This window comes from Erpetoichthys calabaricus, chromosome 9, assembly GCF_900747795.2.
Source record: "Erpetoichthys calabaricus chromosome 9, fErpCal1.3, whole genome shotgun sequence".
Taxonomy (NCBI): domain Eukaryota; kingdom Metazoa; phylum Chordata; class Cladistia; order Polypteriformes; family Polypteridae; genus Erpetoichthys; species Erpetoichthys calabaricus.
This window is the reverse complement of record NC_041402.2, coordinates 176,960,649-176,978,600: the sequence shown is the minus strand read 5'-3', so window position 1 is coordinate 176,978,600 and position 17,952 is coordinate 176,960,649. Positions and strand designations below refer to the sequence as shown.

Genomic DNA, 17,952 nt, shown 5'->3' with positions numbered 1-17,952 from the left:
GCCCTTGCAGTGTACCATAGTTCCCTTCAAGTTCATATATCAATTACTCTTGAGCATCCGATTTACCTCCAAGTTAGACCACAACTGCCAGTATCAAGGGTCCTAAACCCCAACTCTGTCATCAATTCCCAGTGTATCCCCAGGTAACCTCTTAACCCAGGCACTAATTTCTACCACTTCAATCACCTGTATTATTTTCTGGCTTAACCACCAGCCCACTGTGAGTACCTAATCACTGCATGCTTCAATCACAAACTATCGGTAGATTAATGAACCCCCACTGAGTTCAGCATCTCACCCCTAGTTTCTATCCAGGCCAAGTTGCCACACCTACTTGTGTCCTTCAGAGGAGACAGTGTGGTTGAGTGGGTTGCCAGGAGGCTTGAAGTCTAAATCCCACTTAGTGTCGCACATTCACATGTCTGTGTGTGTGTATGCATGTGTGAGTGTTTGTGTGCATGTGGCTAATCCTAGTTTTGTAAGCATTCTCTCCCTCTGAAACAGCTGTCCTGAGAATCAAAGGAAAATAAATCCAGCAGGGTACTACATCACCACTACAAATCCATTCTCTCAACTATACTACTGTTTTTAACTAAATTGATAATGCCCCCCTTACTCTGCTTAATTCTCCCTGAAATCTCAACCCACCCCATACTTAACCCTGGGCTGTTGACCATGAAGGCAGTGCTTCCCCCTCCTTCCCACATTCACTTCTTTCTCAGTTGCACTTGGCTCCAGTTCTTTTCTCAGCAATAATCTGCCTCACGTGATACGGTGTGAACATTACTTAAGGCAAGAGTAGGTTAGTAAAGGTCACATGGAAAGTGTAATCATTAGCTAACACTGAAGAACATACTGTACCCACCTCAAGACAAGACCTAGCTGACATATATGAAGGTACTGGGCAGGAAGTGGCATACAAGTGATGGAAGAAAAAGAGCAGCAGCATTGTGAAGGGAAGACGAGGAATTGTCGCTACAGACCATATGCCTTGCACCAGCCCCTATTGTGTGCTCTCTAACCTCCTCCACTGCTGCCCCCATAAATTTTCTTTTTCCTATTATGTAAGCACCATGATAAGATAAAGAATTTTGATTAGCAAACTTTTAACTTTGATCTAATAGTGACAACCTTAACACAAGCCTGTTCATGTGATAAATGTGACACGCTGATTCGCTGGAGGTAATGTTTAGGCTGAAAACTGTGCTGAACAGGTTTCTCTGCTTTGTAAGAATTGAATGAAACAATCAGAATTACAAAAAAAGCTCAGGAAAAGTCAAGACAACTGAATCACACAGAATGTGGACTCTTTTGATCTCACGTGTTTAGGAAGACAAGTGTACACACGAGCCCCATGGTACAAATGGACTCAGCATGCACTTCAACCACCCAAAACTTAACCCACCCCAAGGCTTAGCAAAAAATCACAAGGAATCCCAGGAATGTAGCTGAGGAATTTCACAGGTGACCTGAACCTCACACTCTTACCACATGAAAAATCATCTTTGGAGTGGGAAAGTGCTGCACACAGACATGCTGAGAAGATTAGCTATACACAGCCTGGTGAATATGCTTGCCAATAGGGGACAAAACAAACCAAAATTCTGGCAGTCCATGAGCTGAAAATCTAGCAAAGAATTACCCTTCAAATCACAAATCCACTCAACAGCCTGATGGCACACCACCATAGTGTCCCATTAAAGGGTTAATATGACTGCTTTGTATTGCATAACATCAGACATTAGCAGCTGCCAGCTTTAAGTCCCAAGTGCTTCAAAGTCATCACTGCTGATCCAAAAAGCTCAATGGGCATTCTCAGTCCTCGGGTGGGCAACTAGGATGTGCTTTGCCCCCAAGAGTCACTATCTACATTATTACTACTTATACAAAGGAATGAAAGCCCACCCCAAGCAACTTCAGGCCCTAGTGGGTGTTTCAAAATTTAGCTCTATTAAGCCCATGATGCTGATGTAAAATTTAGTAAGATTAACACTGATCGTGTACCCCATCAAGAGTGGAGAAAACTTCTTTTCTAGCTCCCTAATCACTCCATCCACCTACTATGCCGCCTCCTATAATAACTACCTCAAAAGGGTAGCGGTAGGAACAGCGTTATCATTTATGTATCAAAAAGCACCATTCAGTCTAAAACGCAAAACCCATTCATGCTTCCTTTACACCCAACTAGAGCTGTGCTGCACTCATAAAAGAGGCTACAAGCTCGGACAAACTAATGATTTACTACACACATAAAGGAAAAGCAGACTGAAAACTTACACTCACAAATGATTTACCATGTGCATGTGAAAGCAGCACAAAATGAAAACTTACACTCTAGTGATATACTGTACAAAGAAATGATGTACAAAAGCTAAGCTTACATAAGGTATTGATTAAGCAGTGACTTAAAAAAACACAAAACACGAAATAATTAATGTGCATATAAAAGCAGTGCACTCACAATTTCTAGTAATTTAGTACAGGCTGAATAGTCCAAACTCACTACTGACACGCTGGGTGCATTTTACAACAGTGCCAACTGAAATCTTAATAGTAAGACTTCTACATGCACAGCTTTCAAGAATGCTGTCATGCACATATGAAAGAAGTTTGACCACTCATAACTGGTTTATACTGGAAGTTAAAGAAGAGGTGACTGATGCTTAACACAATGCATGTGAAAAAGTGCTGACTGACAGGTTGTGATCTCTAATGATTTACTTGGCACATGTGCTTACATTCACTACTGCTCTTCTGCATTCCTGATCGCAAGAGTTCAATCATTCAAAGACAAGACTGGTTTAATGTACAGTACACATTAAGGCAGAGCAAACTAACTAGTTTTCTATGTGCATAATGCTTTTCTTAGATAATGTGCCCACTTTCACTACACAGGTACTCACACTTTTGATCTTAAAATGGGCACAATTTTCACTTACTGCAATCGTTTACTACATACGTGAACGTAATTTAGACAGATCAGAGGGATGCAGTTTTTTTGTATGCTTTAGCTAACTGATTACTGAGTTACATAACATATTGCTCTAACGTACGGAGGAATGCAACGGTGACAGGTCACATCTCACATACCAATCATTTACACTAAAGTTTGCATTGTCTAATAACACGCGCACCAGTTCCCTACTAACATTGTTCACTCACATTTTATTAGGTTTACTTTACACTTGAAGCAAGCTAAGACTTGACACTGAGCATTCACTGAGGGCTTGGTGATTGGGTTTGTGGCTATGCTTTCTCTCACTTCTGAGTTTATCTGCATCAATGATCTCAGACCTCACGCATTCATTACTTACACCGATTGACAAACTTAAATCACTAGTGATCTACTTACTCTGAACTACAGAGATAACTTCACTCCCCATCTCAGAGTTCGCATAACAACCAGTCACACACAGTAACAGTGAAATAGAGACACCGGCTAACTATTCGCGAACACCGGCACAGTAGTTACGCTTATTAAGTTCTTTCCTTACCTTGGCCTGATTGATAAGAAGTCCTACGAATGTGGATACCAACACAGAACCGGTCATAGACTGGCTCTTCCTACGAAGCTCCCTGCTAAAAAATGGAAAGGTAACAATCGGCGGGTCTTCAGGAACCGTAACGGTGTAGGACTGGCGGAGGCTCGGCATGATAACAGACTCTTAGGTTCCGTGGCCGCTTCTGGGAGCTCGACGAACAGCCGGCAAGGTGAGACAGGGGCGTGTAGCCCGCCCACCGCGCGTTCGATATATCACGCCCTCCCCGCTCTACTGGACTCAAAGTGCATCGTGTTGGCACCGCCCCCTCGGTACGCGTCACCAAGGAAGGGCGTCGTCATTCACAGTCAGGGTGGGAGCTTTAAGGAAGTGCTCGCAGGACGTCGACAGAGCATTCTCGCAGCACATTGCGTACTGCCTACGCAATTCCACCAAGAGTACTACACGATAATACAGGCCGGCGTGCAAATCCCTGACATACGCAAACACACAACCATACAGACCGTTAAGATGCTTTTAGATATGCACTCAGACATGTTAAATTAAATTACAGTTCCATAAATTTATTCTTACAAAACAACCATCAAAGCACCATAGAAGACAATCACAGATTGGTCTGTCAACCATCCATTTTGCTTGCCACATTAAATAATTACATATTGATGATACAGTCATATACGCATCTTAAAAGTGAAATTGGTCTAGGGTTTAGTGATACAGAATAGAATAGGAATTGGGCATTTGTTGCTGTGGTATTACTGCTCTTAGTTTTCTGCTTCAGAACAATATATTATTAAATGATTTCCCTTTGTCTATCTGAATTGCACTCAGTTTACTTCTGTTTATGGGTCTTTGGAATACACATCTTTCCATTAAATATTTTGGAATTGCTTACTTTCTCTTCCAAAGGGTAGCTGCTGTTGCACTGGCAAAGAGCTTATCATACTGATTTTTTGTCTTAGTCTAGTTGCAAGTAATTATGTAGTAATTTCTTCTTGCTCAGTTTTTATCTTGTTCTCTTTGGCTTTCGATGCTTTCACCTTAAAATCATGTTTTTAATATATTATAATTTGCTTTGTAAGTCAATTTGCATAAAGACACCTGCTAAATAAATTATAATAAATTTAGGTTTATGTACAAAATATTGGAGATACTAGTACAATTCCAAAAACACACACAAATATCACACACAGTAAATACCACCTAAAACATGCACACATCCAATTATCACAAAAAGCCCTAGGGAGCTGAAATGTCCTTGACACATAAAATACAAAGCAGGAGACTCTATCTTTCCTGTGGTACAAGAAGACCTGAATGGCTGCCTTTTGAATGTCATAAGACTGCTGGTCTTATCTACTATTAGGCCACTGGATCAGACTGGACACAGACTTGCCCTTTATCAGACTCCCATTCAGAATAGAATTAAAGAAAGAAAGGTCAACACTAGGGCGGCACGGCGGCGCAGTGGTAACGCTGCTGCCTCGCAGTAAGGAGACCTGGGTTCACTTCCTGGGTCCTCCCTGCATGGAGTTTGCATGTTTTCCCCGTGTCTGCGTGGGTTTCCTCCCACAGTCCAAAGACGTGCAGGTTAGGTGCACTGGCGATCCTAAATTGTCCCTAGTGTGTGCTTGGTGTGTGCGCCCTGCGGTGGGCTGGCACCCTGCCTGGGGTTTGTTTCCTGCCTGTTTCCCTGTGTTGGCTGGGATTGGCTCCAGCAGACCCCTGTGACCCTGTAGTTAGGATATAGCGGGTTGGATAATGGATGGAGGTCAACATTAATGGACATGTTGGGTTGAGAGTCTAAATGGGAAGAGGACAGGCAACCTCTGGGCTACTGTGAAGTATAACATGAAGCTGGAGGCCCAACAGACAATTATTGGCGCAGATAGACCTCCATCTGACTGTGTATACTTTCACTGAATTTTCAGCTGCTTTGCTCATTTTTACTTTGAAACAGAGAAATCATCAGTCAGTCTCACTCAGATTTCACATTCAATTACAGATTTAGGTAAATAATGTATACAGTGGATTCAAACACCTTCACTTTTTGCACACTTTGTGTTGTAGATTTAATTTGAAATGGATATATTTGCTATTTTTGCCTTCCAATCTACACTCAATAATCCATAATGACAAAGTGACATCATGTTCAGAATGGTTTGCACATTTATTAAAAATCAAAAACTTAAATCTCTCTTGCATGTAAGTAGTCAGACCCTTTGCTGTAGCCCAACAAACTGTGCTCAGGTGCATCCTGTTCGTTTTAATTCTCCTTGAGATGTGTCAAGAACTTGATTGGAGTCCACCTGTGGCAAACTGAATTGACTGGACATCATTTAGAAAGGCATACATGTACCTGTGTATATAAGGTCCACAATTCATACTGCATGTTGGGACACATTAGGACAAAACCCAAGCCATGAAGTCCAAGGAACTCTCTGTGGACCTCTGATCAACTTGTGAGGCATAGATCAGGGCAATGGGATAACAACATTTCTAAAGCTTCGAGTGTTTCAAGGAGCACACTGGCCTCAATATTGTGAAATGAAAGAAGTTTGGAAACGCCAGGACTCATCCTAGAGTTGATCATCCAGCCAACCTAAGTAACTGAGAAGGAAAGGCCTCTATCAGGGGAGAGAGAATAAGAACCCAACGATCACTCTAATGTAGCTTGACAAGTAATTTGCTGAGATAGATAGATAGATAGATAGATAGATAGATAGATAGATAGATAGATAGATAGATAGATAGATAGATAGATACTTTATTAATCCCAAGGGGAAATTCACATACTCCAGCAGCGGCATACTGATACAAAAAATAATATTAAATTAAAGATTGATAGCAATGCAGGTAAAAACAGACAATAACTTTGTATAATGTTAACGTTTACCCCACCCCGGGTGGAATTGAAGAGTCGCATAGTTTGGGGGAGGAACAATCTTCTTAGTCTGTCAGTGGAGCAGGACAGTGACAGCAGTCTGTCGCTGAAGCTGCTCTTCTGTCTGGAGATGACACTGTTTAGTGGATGCAGTGGATTCTCCATAATTGATAGGAGCCTGCTGAGTGCCCGTCGCTCTGCCACAGATGTCAAGCTGTCCAGCTCCATGCCAACAGTAGAGCCTGCCTTCATCACCAGTTTGTCCATGCGTGAGGCGTCCTTCTTCTTAATGCTGCTTCCCCAGCACACCACCGCGTAGAAGAGGGCACTCGCCACAACCGTCTGATAGAACATCTGCAGCATCTTATTGCAGATGTTGAAGGACGCCAGCCTTCTAAGGAAGTATAACCGGATCTGTCCTTTCTTACACAGAGCATCAGTATTGGCAGTCCAGTCTAATTTATCATCCAGCTACACTCCCAGGTATTTATAGGTCTGCACCATCTGCACACAGTCACCTCTGATGATCACGGGGTCCATGAGGGGTCTGGGCCTCCTAAAATCCACCACCAGCTCCTTGGTTTTGCTGGTGTTCAGGTGTAGGTGGTTTGAGTCGCACCATTTAACAAAGTCCCTGATTAGGTCCCTAGAAGAACCTGCCAGAAGAACAACCATCTCAGCAGCATTCCATCAGCCAGGTCTTTGTGACACCTGTCTTGCCTCTCTCTGACAGTTTAAAGGTGTCTGGGAGCATGAGAACCAAGATTTTCTGGTCTGATGAGACAAAAATTGAACTGTTTGGGCAGAACTCCTAGTATTATAACTAGCAAAGTTCAGGCACTGCTCAACATGTGCCTAATACCATCCCTATGGTGCAGCATGGTAGTGGCAGCATCATGCTATCAGAGAGCTTCTCAGCAGCAGGGACAGTGAAACTGGTCAGAATTATGGTAAGGATGAATGCAGTCAAATACATAGAGGTCCTTGCAGAAACCTGCTCCAGAGTACACGCCACCTCAGACTGGTGTAACAGTCCTCCTTTCAACATAACGATGACCCAAAGCATACAGCCAGGACATTGTTGGAATGGTTTCAGGACAAGTCTCTGACTGTCCTTGAATGGCTAAGCCAAATCCCAGACTTAAACTTCAGAGAACACTGGTGGAGAGACCTAAAGATGATAGCTTACAGATAGATAGATAGATAGATAGATAGATACTTTATTAATCCCAATGGGAAATTCACATTCTCCAGCAGCAGCATACTGATACAATAAATAATATTAAATTAAAGAATGATAATAATACAGGTGAAAAACAGACAATAACTTTGTATAATGTTAAATGTTAACGTTTACCCCCCCGGGTGGAATTGAACAGTCGCATAGTTTGGGGGAGGAACGATCTCCTCAATCTGTCAGTGGAGCAGGACAGTGACAGCAGTCTGTCGCTGAAGCTGCTCTTCTGTCTGGAGATGACACTGTTTAGTGGATGCAGTGGATTCTCCATAATTGATAGGAGCCTGCTGAGCGCCCTTAGCTCTGCCACAGATGTTAAACTGTCCAGCTCCATGCCAACAATAGAGCCTGCCTTCCTCACCAGTTTGTCCAGGCGTGAGGCGTCTTTCCTCTTAATGCTGCCTCCCCAGCACACCACCGCGTAGAAGAGGGCGCTCGCCACAACTGTCTGATAGAACATCTGCAGCATCTTATTGCAGATGTTGAAGGACGCCAGCCTTCTAAGGAAGTATAACCGGCTCTGTCCTTTCTTGCACAGCACATCAGTATTGGCAGTCCAGTCTAATTTATCATCCAGCTGCACTCCCAGATATTTATAGGTCTGCACCATCTGCACACTGTCACCTTTGATGATCACGGGGTCTATGAGGGGCCTGGGCCTCCTAAAATCCACCACCAGCTCCTTGGTTTTGCTGGTGTTCAGTTGTAGGTGGTTTGAGTCGCACCATTTAACAAAGTCATTGATTAGGTCCCTATACTCCTCCTCCAGCCCATTCCTGATGCAGCCCACGATAGCAGTGTCATCAGCGAACTTTTGCACATGGCAGGACTCTTGAGTTGTATTGGAAGTCCGATGTATATAGGCTGAACAGGACCGGAGAAAGTACAGTCCCTTGTGGCGCTCCTGTGTTGCTGACCACAATGTCAGACGTGCAGTTCCCAAGACGCACATACTGAGGTCTGTCTTTAAGATAGTCCACGATCCATGCCACTAGGTATGAATCTAATCCCATCTCTGTCAGCTTGTCCCTAAGGAGCAGAGGTTGGATTGTGTTGAAGGCGCTAGAGAAGTCTAGAAACATAATTCTTACAGCACCACTGCCTCTGTCCAAGTGAGAGAGGGATCGGTGTAGCATATAGATGATGGCATCCTCCGCTCCCCCCTTCTCCTGATATGCAAACTGCAGAGGGTCGAGGGCGTGTTGAACCTGTGGCCTAAGGTGGTGAAGTAGCAGCCTCTCCATGGTCTTCATCACATGTGATGTCAGAGCAACAGGCCGAAAGTCATTCAGCTCACTAGGACGTGATACCTTTGGGACTGGGGTGATACAAGATGTTTTCCAAAGCCTCGGGACTCTCCCCTGTTCCAGGCTCAGGTTGAAGATGCGCCGTAGAGGACCCCCCAGCTCCGATGCACAGACCTTCAGTAGTCGTGGCGATACTCCATCTGGACCCGCTGCTTTACTGGCACGAAGTCTGCTCAGCTCTCTGCTCACTTGCGCTGTTGTAATTATGGGTGGGGATGTCTCTCCTATGCTGGTATCAGCAGAAGGATGGGTGGAGGGTGCAGTACTTCGAGGTGAGAGTGAGAGTGGGTTAGGGTGGTCAAACCTGTTAAAGAAGTTGTTCATTTGGTTTGCTCTCTTCACGTCTCTCTCGATGGTGGTACCCCGCTTTGAGCTGCAGCCATTGATGATCTTCATCCCATCCCACACTTCCTTTATGCTGTTATTCTGCAACTTCTGCTCCAGCTTTCTCCTGTACTGCTTCTTCGCCACCCTGAGCTGGACTCGGAGTTCCTTCTGCACGCGCTTGAGCTCATGCTGATCACTGTCTTTAAAAGCCCTTTTCTACTGGTTCAAAAGGCCCTTGATGTCACTTGTAATCCATGGCAGACACATCCCATCCGATAAAATGGAGTTTGAGAGCATCTGCCAGGAAGAATGGAATAAACTGGCCAGATTTGGGTGATCAAAGCTTGTAGAGACTTACCAAAGAAGACTCAAAGCTGTAATTGCTGAAAAATGGGATTATACAAAGTATTAAATTAAGGGTCAGAATACTAATGTGAATGAGAGAGTTCAGTTTTTAATAAATTTGCAAACCTTTTTGTTATGGCTTAGTGAGTGTAGCTGGATGGGCAAAAATGACAAACTTGTCCATTTAGAATTACATCTACAACAAAATAAAGTGTGTAGAACGTGAAGGGGTCTGAATGCTTTCAGAATCCACTGTAGGTGTGTATCCACAGGTAGACCCAACTTGTGTTAAAACAACAGATAAATGGCCATTTCTATTCAGTGCATGGCTCATCATACAGAGACACAAGCATATGCTACCTGCTGCTCCACTGGGCTTCAACCATTGTTCAATATGATTGTTGTACATCTTATTTGGACTCCCATTTATGGCAGCTGTTCCTATCTGTCTATGCCCCTGCATGTACACATGGACATACATGGCAAGTGATAGTTGACTCAAATACTTTCATAGGTGGGCTTAAGCATGTCTAACACATCGCCAGTAAAACAACCCTACCCTAACGTTAAAGCCTGAAACATGCACATTGTTATATTGGAGTACAGACAGTTCCATTAAAATCTCTTTCACATTGCAGCAGCAACAAGTCATGTCCATCCTGTGCAGCGGTCAGAAAATTGGGCATAATATGCTGCCTACTAGGAGCTGTGGGTCTCATCAGAGGTCCTCCTGAATCCACAACTTTTAAGTCTAGAGTGCTCACATGTCACCTGCCCTTTCTGACCCTCATTGGAGCTTTGAAACGTACACCCAGACTGAGACTCCTAATGTGTGAATTTATTGGCAGAACATCTAGGCCTTGACGGCAATTGCAAGATAGCAAAAGTGAACGATAAGATAAGTGCTGCCTCAGGCATTTTCATTCTGTCTCATCAAAAAAGTGCTAGCATGACAAGGAGGGTAGAGAGGAGCAGGAGCAAAGGAGAAATGCTTTGAATTCCTGCTGTTTCAGGAGCTCCCTTTACCAGGACAAGAGATGTCAATGATATTATTAGGAAGTTGAGTGGCTGAAAAAAAATACCAATAAGAGCTGTATGATACACATGAAGAATGCGGGAAGGCCTGCTAAACTGGACACACTCAAGAAAATATGCAGCAATATTCACTACGCCTTGGGACTGTGCAGCCTTCTTCAGAAGTGAGTCATAATATTGTAGAAGGTAAAGAGCAAAAATGAACAGGAGGAGGAGGAGAGGGAGGCAGGAGGGGGTGGTGCTAAGAGAGATCCTGATCAAATGTAAGAATAGTATAGAGTACAAAAAGGAAGAGAACAGTGACCTTTAGGAGCAGCACTATTAATATGTAGATGAGAATGAACAAGTACATGAATAAGAAAATAAAGTAAGAAGAATAAGAAAATGCATGAAGACAAAGTAGAATCTGCAGGCAATACAAACACTCATGAACAATAAGTGACCACATGCTTTGGCATTGAGCACAAGTTAAACCAATGAGATGTGCAAACATGTAGTACTACTGTTAATGATCATGTCACAGAGTTTGGCTTTCACAGTAACCTGACATTTTGTTACAGCCAGTCCTGCCACATCTTTGTATATCCTGTAGCTTTATTCTCGAGGAGACCAAATCCCATCAGATCTCAGAACACAATTTCCTACAAATATAATCTTTGCGCACAATCTGGTCAGCTGTATAGTCCAATTCTGTCAGCTCTCAGTGGATGGCACTCCTCTCACAATGTATTTTCAATTCTGCGGTTGCCACATAGTATGCACATGCGGCCTTCAAATAGGAGTCTAAAACTTACTCATCTGACCACACTTCAGGTTTTCTCATTGAGCCCAAGTATGCCTAATCTAAGTTCCAGCAGTTTTACTTGCTGGCAGTCAGATCCTGTCCAATTTCTAGTCTGAAGTTTTTTCTCCAAAAATGTAACACTGACACACTTAAGTGTGTTTCATTTTAACTGTCTTGGTAGTCTAATCCTGTCAAATTCCTACAGCCTTAACTTTAAAGCCCAATCAGGATATTCCACGGTTTTAACCCTACACCTTGATCCTACTATATCTTACTGTTCTTCATCTTCAACCTGCAATCCTGTTAGGTTGGCAGCATGGTCCTGTCCCATTTCTGTGAATTTAAGTGTTGTTCTCACAGTCTTTTGTATCATAGTGGTCTGCACTTGTACTTTTCCAGGAGTTTGATCATTTAATTTTTCTATTGATTTAATTCTGTATTGTGAAACTATCAGGTGCAAAGCTTTATCTTCTAATAGTATTTTCTTGTCCCATCTTTTTATCTTACAGTGTTAGTTAGTCATGATGTTTGACTCTGCCAGATGATAGTTTTCTGGCAGTTAAATGTCTAGGACTCTGATAGTTTTATATTTCTGTGCCATGCCTGTTTTAAACTGTGGGATTCTTATTTTGCCAGATTACAGTTTTCAACAGTGATAATCCTATAGTCTGATCCAGTCAGATGTTGATATTTTGCAACTTTAAATCCTGCTGTCCGATCCTGTCAGATACATGGCCTCCAGTTTACCCATTGAGATCTGATCTTGTCACATTTAAGTATCACATATGGTTAATTTCATGGTGTCTGATCCTGTTAGATTCCAGTTTCCTATGGCTTAAAATCTTGACTTTGAAACTTCCAGATATAAATTTTCCTTCTACTCTACTAATTGGTACATGCAAACATAGGTGCAAACTTTTCGCATTTATTGGGAGTGGGCATTCCACAAACACAGGTTCCTATAGCCATAAGTGAAGAGAGAGGTGGCGAAGGTTAAAGAAAAGGCATATGACAAGTTTTATGAGATGCTGGACTCTAAGGAAGGAGAAAAGGACCTGTACCGATTGGCTAGACAGAGGGACCAAGCTGGGAAAGATGTGCAGCAGGTTAGCGTGATAAAAGATAAAGATGGAAATATTCTCACAAGTGAGGAGGGTGTGTTGAGCAGATGGAAAGAGTACTTTGAGAGGGTGATGAATGAAGAGAATGAGAGAGAGAGAGAGAGGGTTGGATGATATGGAGATAGTGAATCAGGAAGTGCAACGGATTAGCAAGGAGGAAGTAAGGACAGCTATGAAAAGGATGAAGAATGGCAAAGCCGTTGGTCCAGATGATATACCTGTGGAAGCATGGAGGTGTTTAGAAGAGATGGCAGTGGAGTTTGTAACCAGATTGCTTAATGGAATCTTAGAAAGTGAGAAGATGTCCGAGGAGTGGGGAATAAGTGTACTGGTACCGATTTTTAACAATAAGGGGGATGTGCAGAGCTGTAGTAACTACAAGGGGATAAAATTGATGAGCCACAACATGACGTTATTGGAAAGAGTAGTGGAAGCTAGGTTAAGAAGGGAGGTGATGATTAGTGAGCAGCAGTATGGTTTCATGCCAAGAAAGACCACCACAGATGCAATGTTTGCTCTGAGGGTGTTGATGGAGAAGTATAGAGAAGCCCAGAAGGAGTTGCATTGCGTCTTTGTGGATCTGGAGAAAGCATATGACAGGGTGTCTCGAGAGGAGTTGTGGTATTGTATGAAGAAGTCGGGAGTGGCAGAGAAGTATGTAAGAGTGGTACAGGATAGTACGAGGGAAGTGTGACAGTGGTGAGAACTGCAGTAGGAGTGACGAATGCATTCAAAGTGGAGGTGGGATTACATTGGGGATAGGCTCTGAGCCCTTTCTTATTTGCAATGGTGATGGATAGGTTGACAGATGAGATTAGACAGGAGTCCCCGTGGACTATGATGTTTGCTGATGACATTGTGATCTGTAGAGAGAGTAGGGAGCAGGCTGAGGAGACCCTGGAGAGGTGGAGATAAGCTCTGGAGAGGAGAGGAATGAAGGTCAGTAGGAACAAGACAGAATACAAGTGTGTGCAATGAGAGGGAAGTCAGAGGAATGGTGAGGATGCAGGGAGTAGAGCTGGCGAAGGTGGATGAGTTTAAATACTTGGGATCAACAGTACAGAGTAAAGGGGATTGTGGAAGAGAGGTGAAAAAGAGTGCAGGCAGGGTGGAGTGGGTGGAGAAGAGTGTCAGGAGTGATTGGTGACAGACGGGTATCACCAAGAGTGAAAGGGAAGGTCTACAGGATGGTAGTGAGACCAGCTATGTTGTATGGGTTGGAGATGGTGGCACTGACCAGAAAGCAGGAGACAGAGTTAGAGGTGGCAGAGTTAAAGATGTTAAGATCTGAATTGGGTGTGACGAGCATGGACAGGATTAGAAATGAGTACATTAAAGGGTCATCTCAAGTTGGACGGTTGGGAGACAAAGTCAGAGAGGCGAGATTGCGTTGGTTTGGACATGTGCAGAGGAGAAATGGTGGGTATATTGGGAAAAGGATTTAACGATAGAGCTGACAAGCAAGAGGAAAAGAGGAAGGCCTAAGAGGAGGTTTATGGATGTGCTGAGAGAGGACATGCAGGTGGTGGGTGTAACAGAGCAAGATGCAGAAGACAGGACAATATGTAAGATGATCTGCTGTGGCGCAACCCCTAACAAGAAAAGCCAAAAGAAGGAGAAGAAGATGAGGCAGTTCTCCATGTACCCTGGTTCATCTCAATTTTTGACTTACTTATATGACTTTTTTTTCTAAATGTGACAACTTGTTGCCTTTAATACAAAAAAAGAAATTCCATTATTTTTTCCTAATTACAATACAATAACAAATGGAAGTGCTATTGGAAAATTACATGACCTGTCAGCATATTTTACAGCATTGTGTGGAGTCCACAAGATAAATAAATGTGAACCTATATGGTAGTATTTTTCAATGAAATTATGATAAATTTCACACTGTCCTCAATCACTACACAGAAATATAAAAGAACCATATTATTCAAGCATTACAGATTCACACAGATTTTGAACACTATGGCAGACATAGTAAAGCAAAGAAAAAAGCGCCTAAAAAAGTACAAATAAGAACCTGCTTTTCAAACTAGGACTTCATTTTTACGCAGTCTCTCACTATAATATGTTCTTCATCTGCATTATATCCTTGTATAATTTTGTCAGAGTAATTACATCTACACATACAAATGCACCTTCAGGGTTGGCATGATGACTGAAGAGAGATTGCACCATGACCTCATTGACGGCCCAATGTGCGCACTGTAAGATGAGGGGCTTTGATCGTCTGTCACATTGATTGGTTCAGTACACAGTGTTGCTTTTATTTGTTTCTCACCATCACTGTAGGTGATTTGATTGACCTGACCACAAGTGAATGTATACTTTTTTAAGTATCCAATTGTGGCAATAAGTAAGAGCAGCTCTGAGCTTGAGTTGTGTGTTGGGCCTGATCTGATGGGCCCTGACTGATGCAAGATGTGTTACACGAAATGGGTTACATTTGTGCATATGTGTGGATATATTCAGTCATTTTACTCTGTAAATGTCTATTCTGTGTGTTTAGTTATATTAACATTTTTCTAATTTTTTCCACAAACTGGACCTGGCACACCTATGCATGCAAGTAAGAGTTTCAGTGTACGATATTGACCCTATGAACCTTTGAACCTATGAACCTATAATACTAGTAGCTCGATGACGACAGATAGTATTAATTTGAGAAGTAATGCAGTGAAGCACTGCTGGTCCATAACCCCAGAATATTAGGTTTAAATCCTGATCTGTGTATTTTCTGTTTATAGTCTGACTGTTTGTGTCAGACTTGAGTTTTGCTCCAATTAACTTCTAAAAGTTGGATCTTTTCTGTTCTTGTCTTTTTGTAAATTTTCAGCAATCTCATCTTTCCAGATTTCATTGTCCAACAGCTTTAGCTTCAGAAAGTTAGACAGAGTTTTTACATACCATAATAGCATGGCTTTTGTAAAGTATACACAGGGAAGAGATGTTCAGCAGGGGCATGTGAAACATAATCACAGTTTTTACTTATTACAGACTAGCAAAATACCCGCGCTTCGCAGCGGAGAAGTAGTGTGTTAAAGAGGTTATGAAAAAGTAAAGGAAACTATTTAAAAATAACGTAACATGATTGTCAATGTAATTGTGTTGTCATTGTTATGAGTGTTGCTGTCATATATATATATATATATATATATATATATATATATATATATATATATATATAATATATGTGTATGTATGTATATTACTACAGCGAGTAAAATGACATTACCTCCTATTTTTTTTTTTTTTTTACGATCTCTGAGATCTTGCTTTTTTCGGTTCAAGGCTTCATAAGCTCTTTTATGTTCTATGGTGTACTTATCCCAAACCATCATCTTTGAATGTTGCAAGACTTTCGCATTGTATGTAGATCGGGGTAATTACATTCATTGCATTCCTAGTCTGAATCACAATCTGATTGTATGGGTGGTTACCTGGCACTGTAGGGTTGCCACCCGTCCTTTAAAATACGGAATCGTCCCGTATTTGAGAATGAAATTGCGCGTCCCGTTTTGAATCAATACGGGACGGGATTTGTCCTGTATTTTTTTTTATCAGTTTTTTAAAGCAGCGTCTCATGCAAATCATCCCACACGCATTTTATGAAGATGCCTCCTTTCCTACTTTTGATTGGGTAATACTTGATGTCATCGTTAGTTTGATTGGTCTTTTTAACTGTCCAGTGAGGAGGGCGGGTCTTTTAAGTAGAGTCTGCAAAGTGTTGGCACTGGGATGTGGCACCCACTGCAGTATGCGTCCCTTATTTTTTTGTATTAAAAGTGGTAACCCTACCTGGCAGGTAACACTTATGTTTGGTCATGAAGTCGTCTAAAATCCGCCACGTGCCCTCTTTTAATTGCGAGAAGCAGATATATATAGCCAAATTCTCGTGCTTTGTTGCGGCGAAGTACTGCTTTTAATTTTTTAAGAAGAAAAGAAAACCTTTTTAAATGGATCGAAAATATACCAATAACAATTTGTTAAGGATCTGTTTTTTTGTGAACCCCGCTTTTCACAGCTGTCGCGCTACGGCGTGTGTTTCGTTTATTTGACAGTATGTAGATCGTGGTAATTACATTCATGGCATTCGTTTTCTGAATCACAATCTGACTGTATGGGTGGTTACCTGCCAGGTTACACTTGTGGTTGGTCAGGAAGTCGCCTTACATCCGCCACGTGCCCTCTTTCTGTTCCCAGAAGCTGATCATAGAATGGTTTTAATAGTTTACTTTCAAATAATGCAAAGAGTATGCAACACATGTTTCTCCCTAATTCTGGGCTCATCAGGCATACACACTCACTGCATCCCCTCTCGGGAATCGAATCTCTATCGTCAGTGCCAGAGTTGAAGCCCCTAACGTTGCGGTCAGCAAGTCGGCTAACATCCGCCATGTGCCGTCTTTCAGTTGCGAGAAGCAGATCATAGAATGGTTGAAACTGTTTTCCCTAACGTTGCGGTACGGCGTGTGGTTCGTTTATACCTCGTGTCTTCTCATTAAACTTTTATCTCGTGAATATGTTATTGCAATCCGCAGTGGGAGCGTTTCTATAAACTTAATTTAAACTTACGTTTTACACCGTGCTTTGTTTCCCTTATGAAGATGGTTGTATGCTTCACTCGCTCGCTTCTTATTGTTTCGCTCCCTTCTCAATTGTTTAATGAATTTTTTGTTCTTCGCTGTTTGCGGCTCTTCCTTCATTTCTCCCTACTGCGTTCACAGTCTTTTCACGTGATTACGTGGGAGGCGTGATGACGTGACACTCAACTCCGCCTCCCACGGCCATCGAGCTGCCGTCCATTACAGTATATTGTCAAAAAAGAGGTTCCAGTTATGACCATTACGCGTTGAATTTCGAAATGAAACCTGCCTAACTTTTGTAAGTAAGCTGTAAGGAATCAGCCTGCCAAATTTTAGCCTTCCACCTACACGGGAAGTTGGACAATTAGTGATGAGTGAGTGAGTGAGTCACTCAGTCAGTCAGTCAGTGAGGGCTTTGCCTTTTATTAATTAGTATAGATAATAGTAAAAGCAAGGAACAGTATAACCTGATTTTCTGCCATTTCACAATATTCAATTACTAAACACATCTCTAACAGCAACAAAAAGAAAAACAGCTAGCAGGAATTATAGCTCTTTTAGAGCAGTGCCTAGAGTTTTAAAATAGGTACCTGCACACTTATTGAACCAGAAAGTCTTAGGGAAAAAAGGATAAATACATAAGCAGCTTTGAGAGCCCTGCAGATGAGAAGGGAGATAGTGTCTTGGGCCACCAGCAGTGAGTGCTATTTTAGAGAACATAGCTCCCAGTGACAAATACCAGGGATAGGTGGACTTTAATGGAATGGATTTAACTCTACTGGGGTAAAATGAACCCATTCTGTGATCTTGTTCAGTCATG

The 17,952-nt window shown here is 42.3% G+C and overlaps 2 protein-coding genes across 6 annotated transcripts in view; one reads left to right on the top strand and one right to left on the bottom strand.

Moving 5' to 3' along the window:
- Positions 1 to 17,952, top strand: part of LOC114656856 (40S ribosomal protein S25) — a 1,002,297-nt gene that overhangs the window by 570,446 nt on the left and 413,899 nt on the right. The window lies entirely within an intron of this gene.
- Positions 1 to 17,952, bottom strand: part of LOC114656846 (ubiquitin carboxyl-terminal hydrolase 2-like) — a 73,140-nt gene that overhangs the window by 10,224 nt on the left and 44,964 nt on the right. The window contains exon 1 of one of the 5 annotated variants that reach the window (XM_028808430.2): positions 3,495 to 3,741. The exons of the other annotated variants lie outside the window; for them this stretch is intronic. Coding sequence (XP_028664263.1) covers positions 3,495 to 3,653 — 159 coding nt within the window. The 5' untranslated portion in view covers positions 3,654 to 3,741. Of the gene's footprint in view, positions 1 to 3,494; positions 3,742 to 17,952 lie in introns of those variants that run through there. 5 annotated transcript variants of the gene reach the window in all.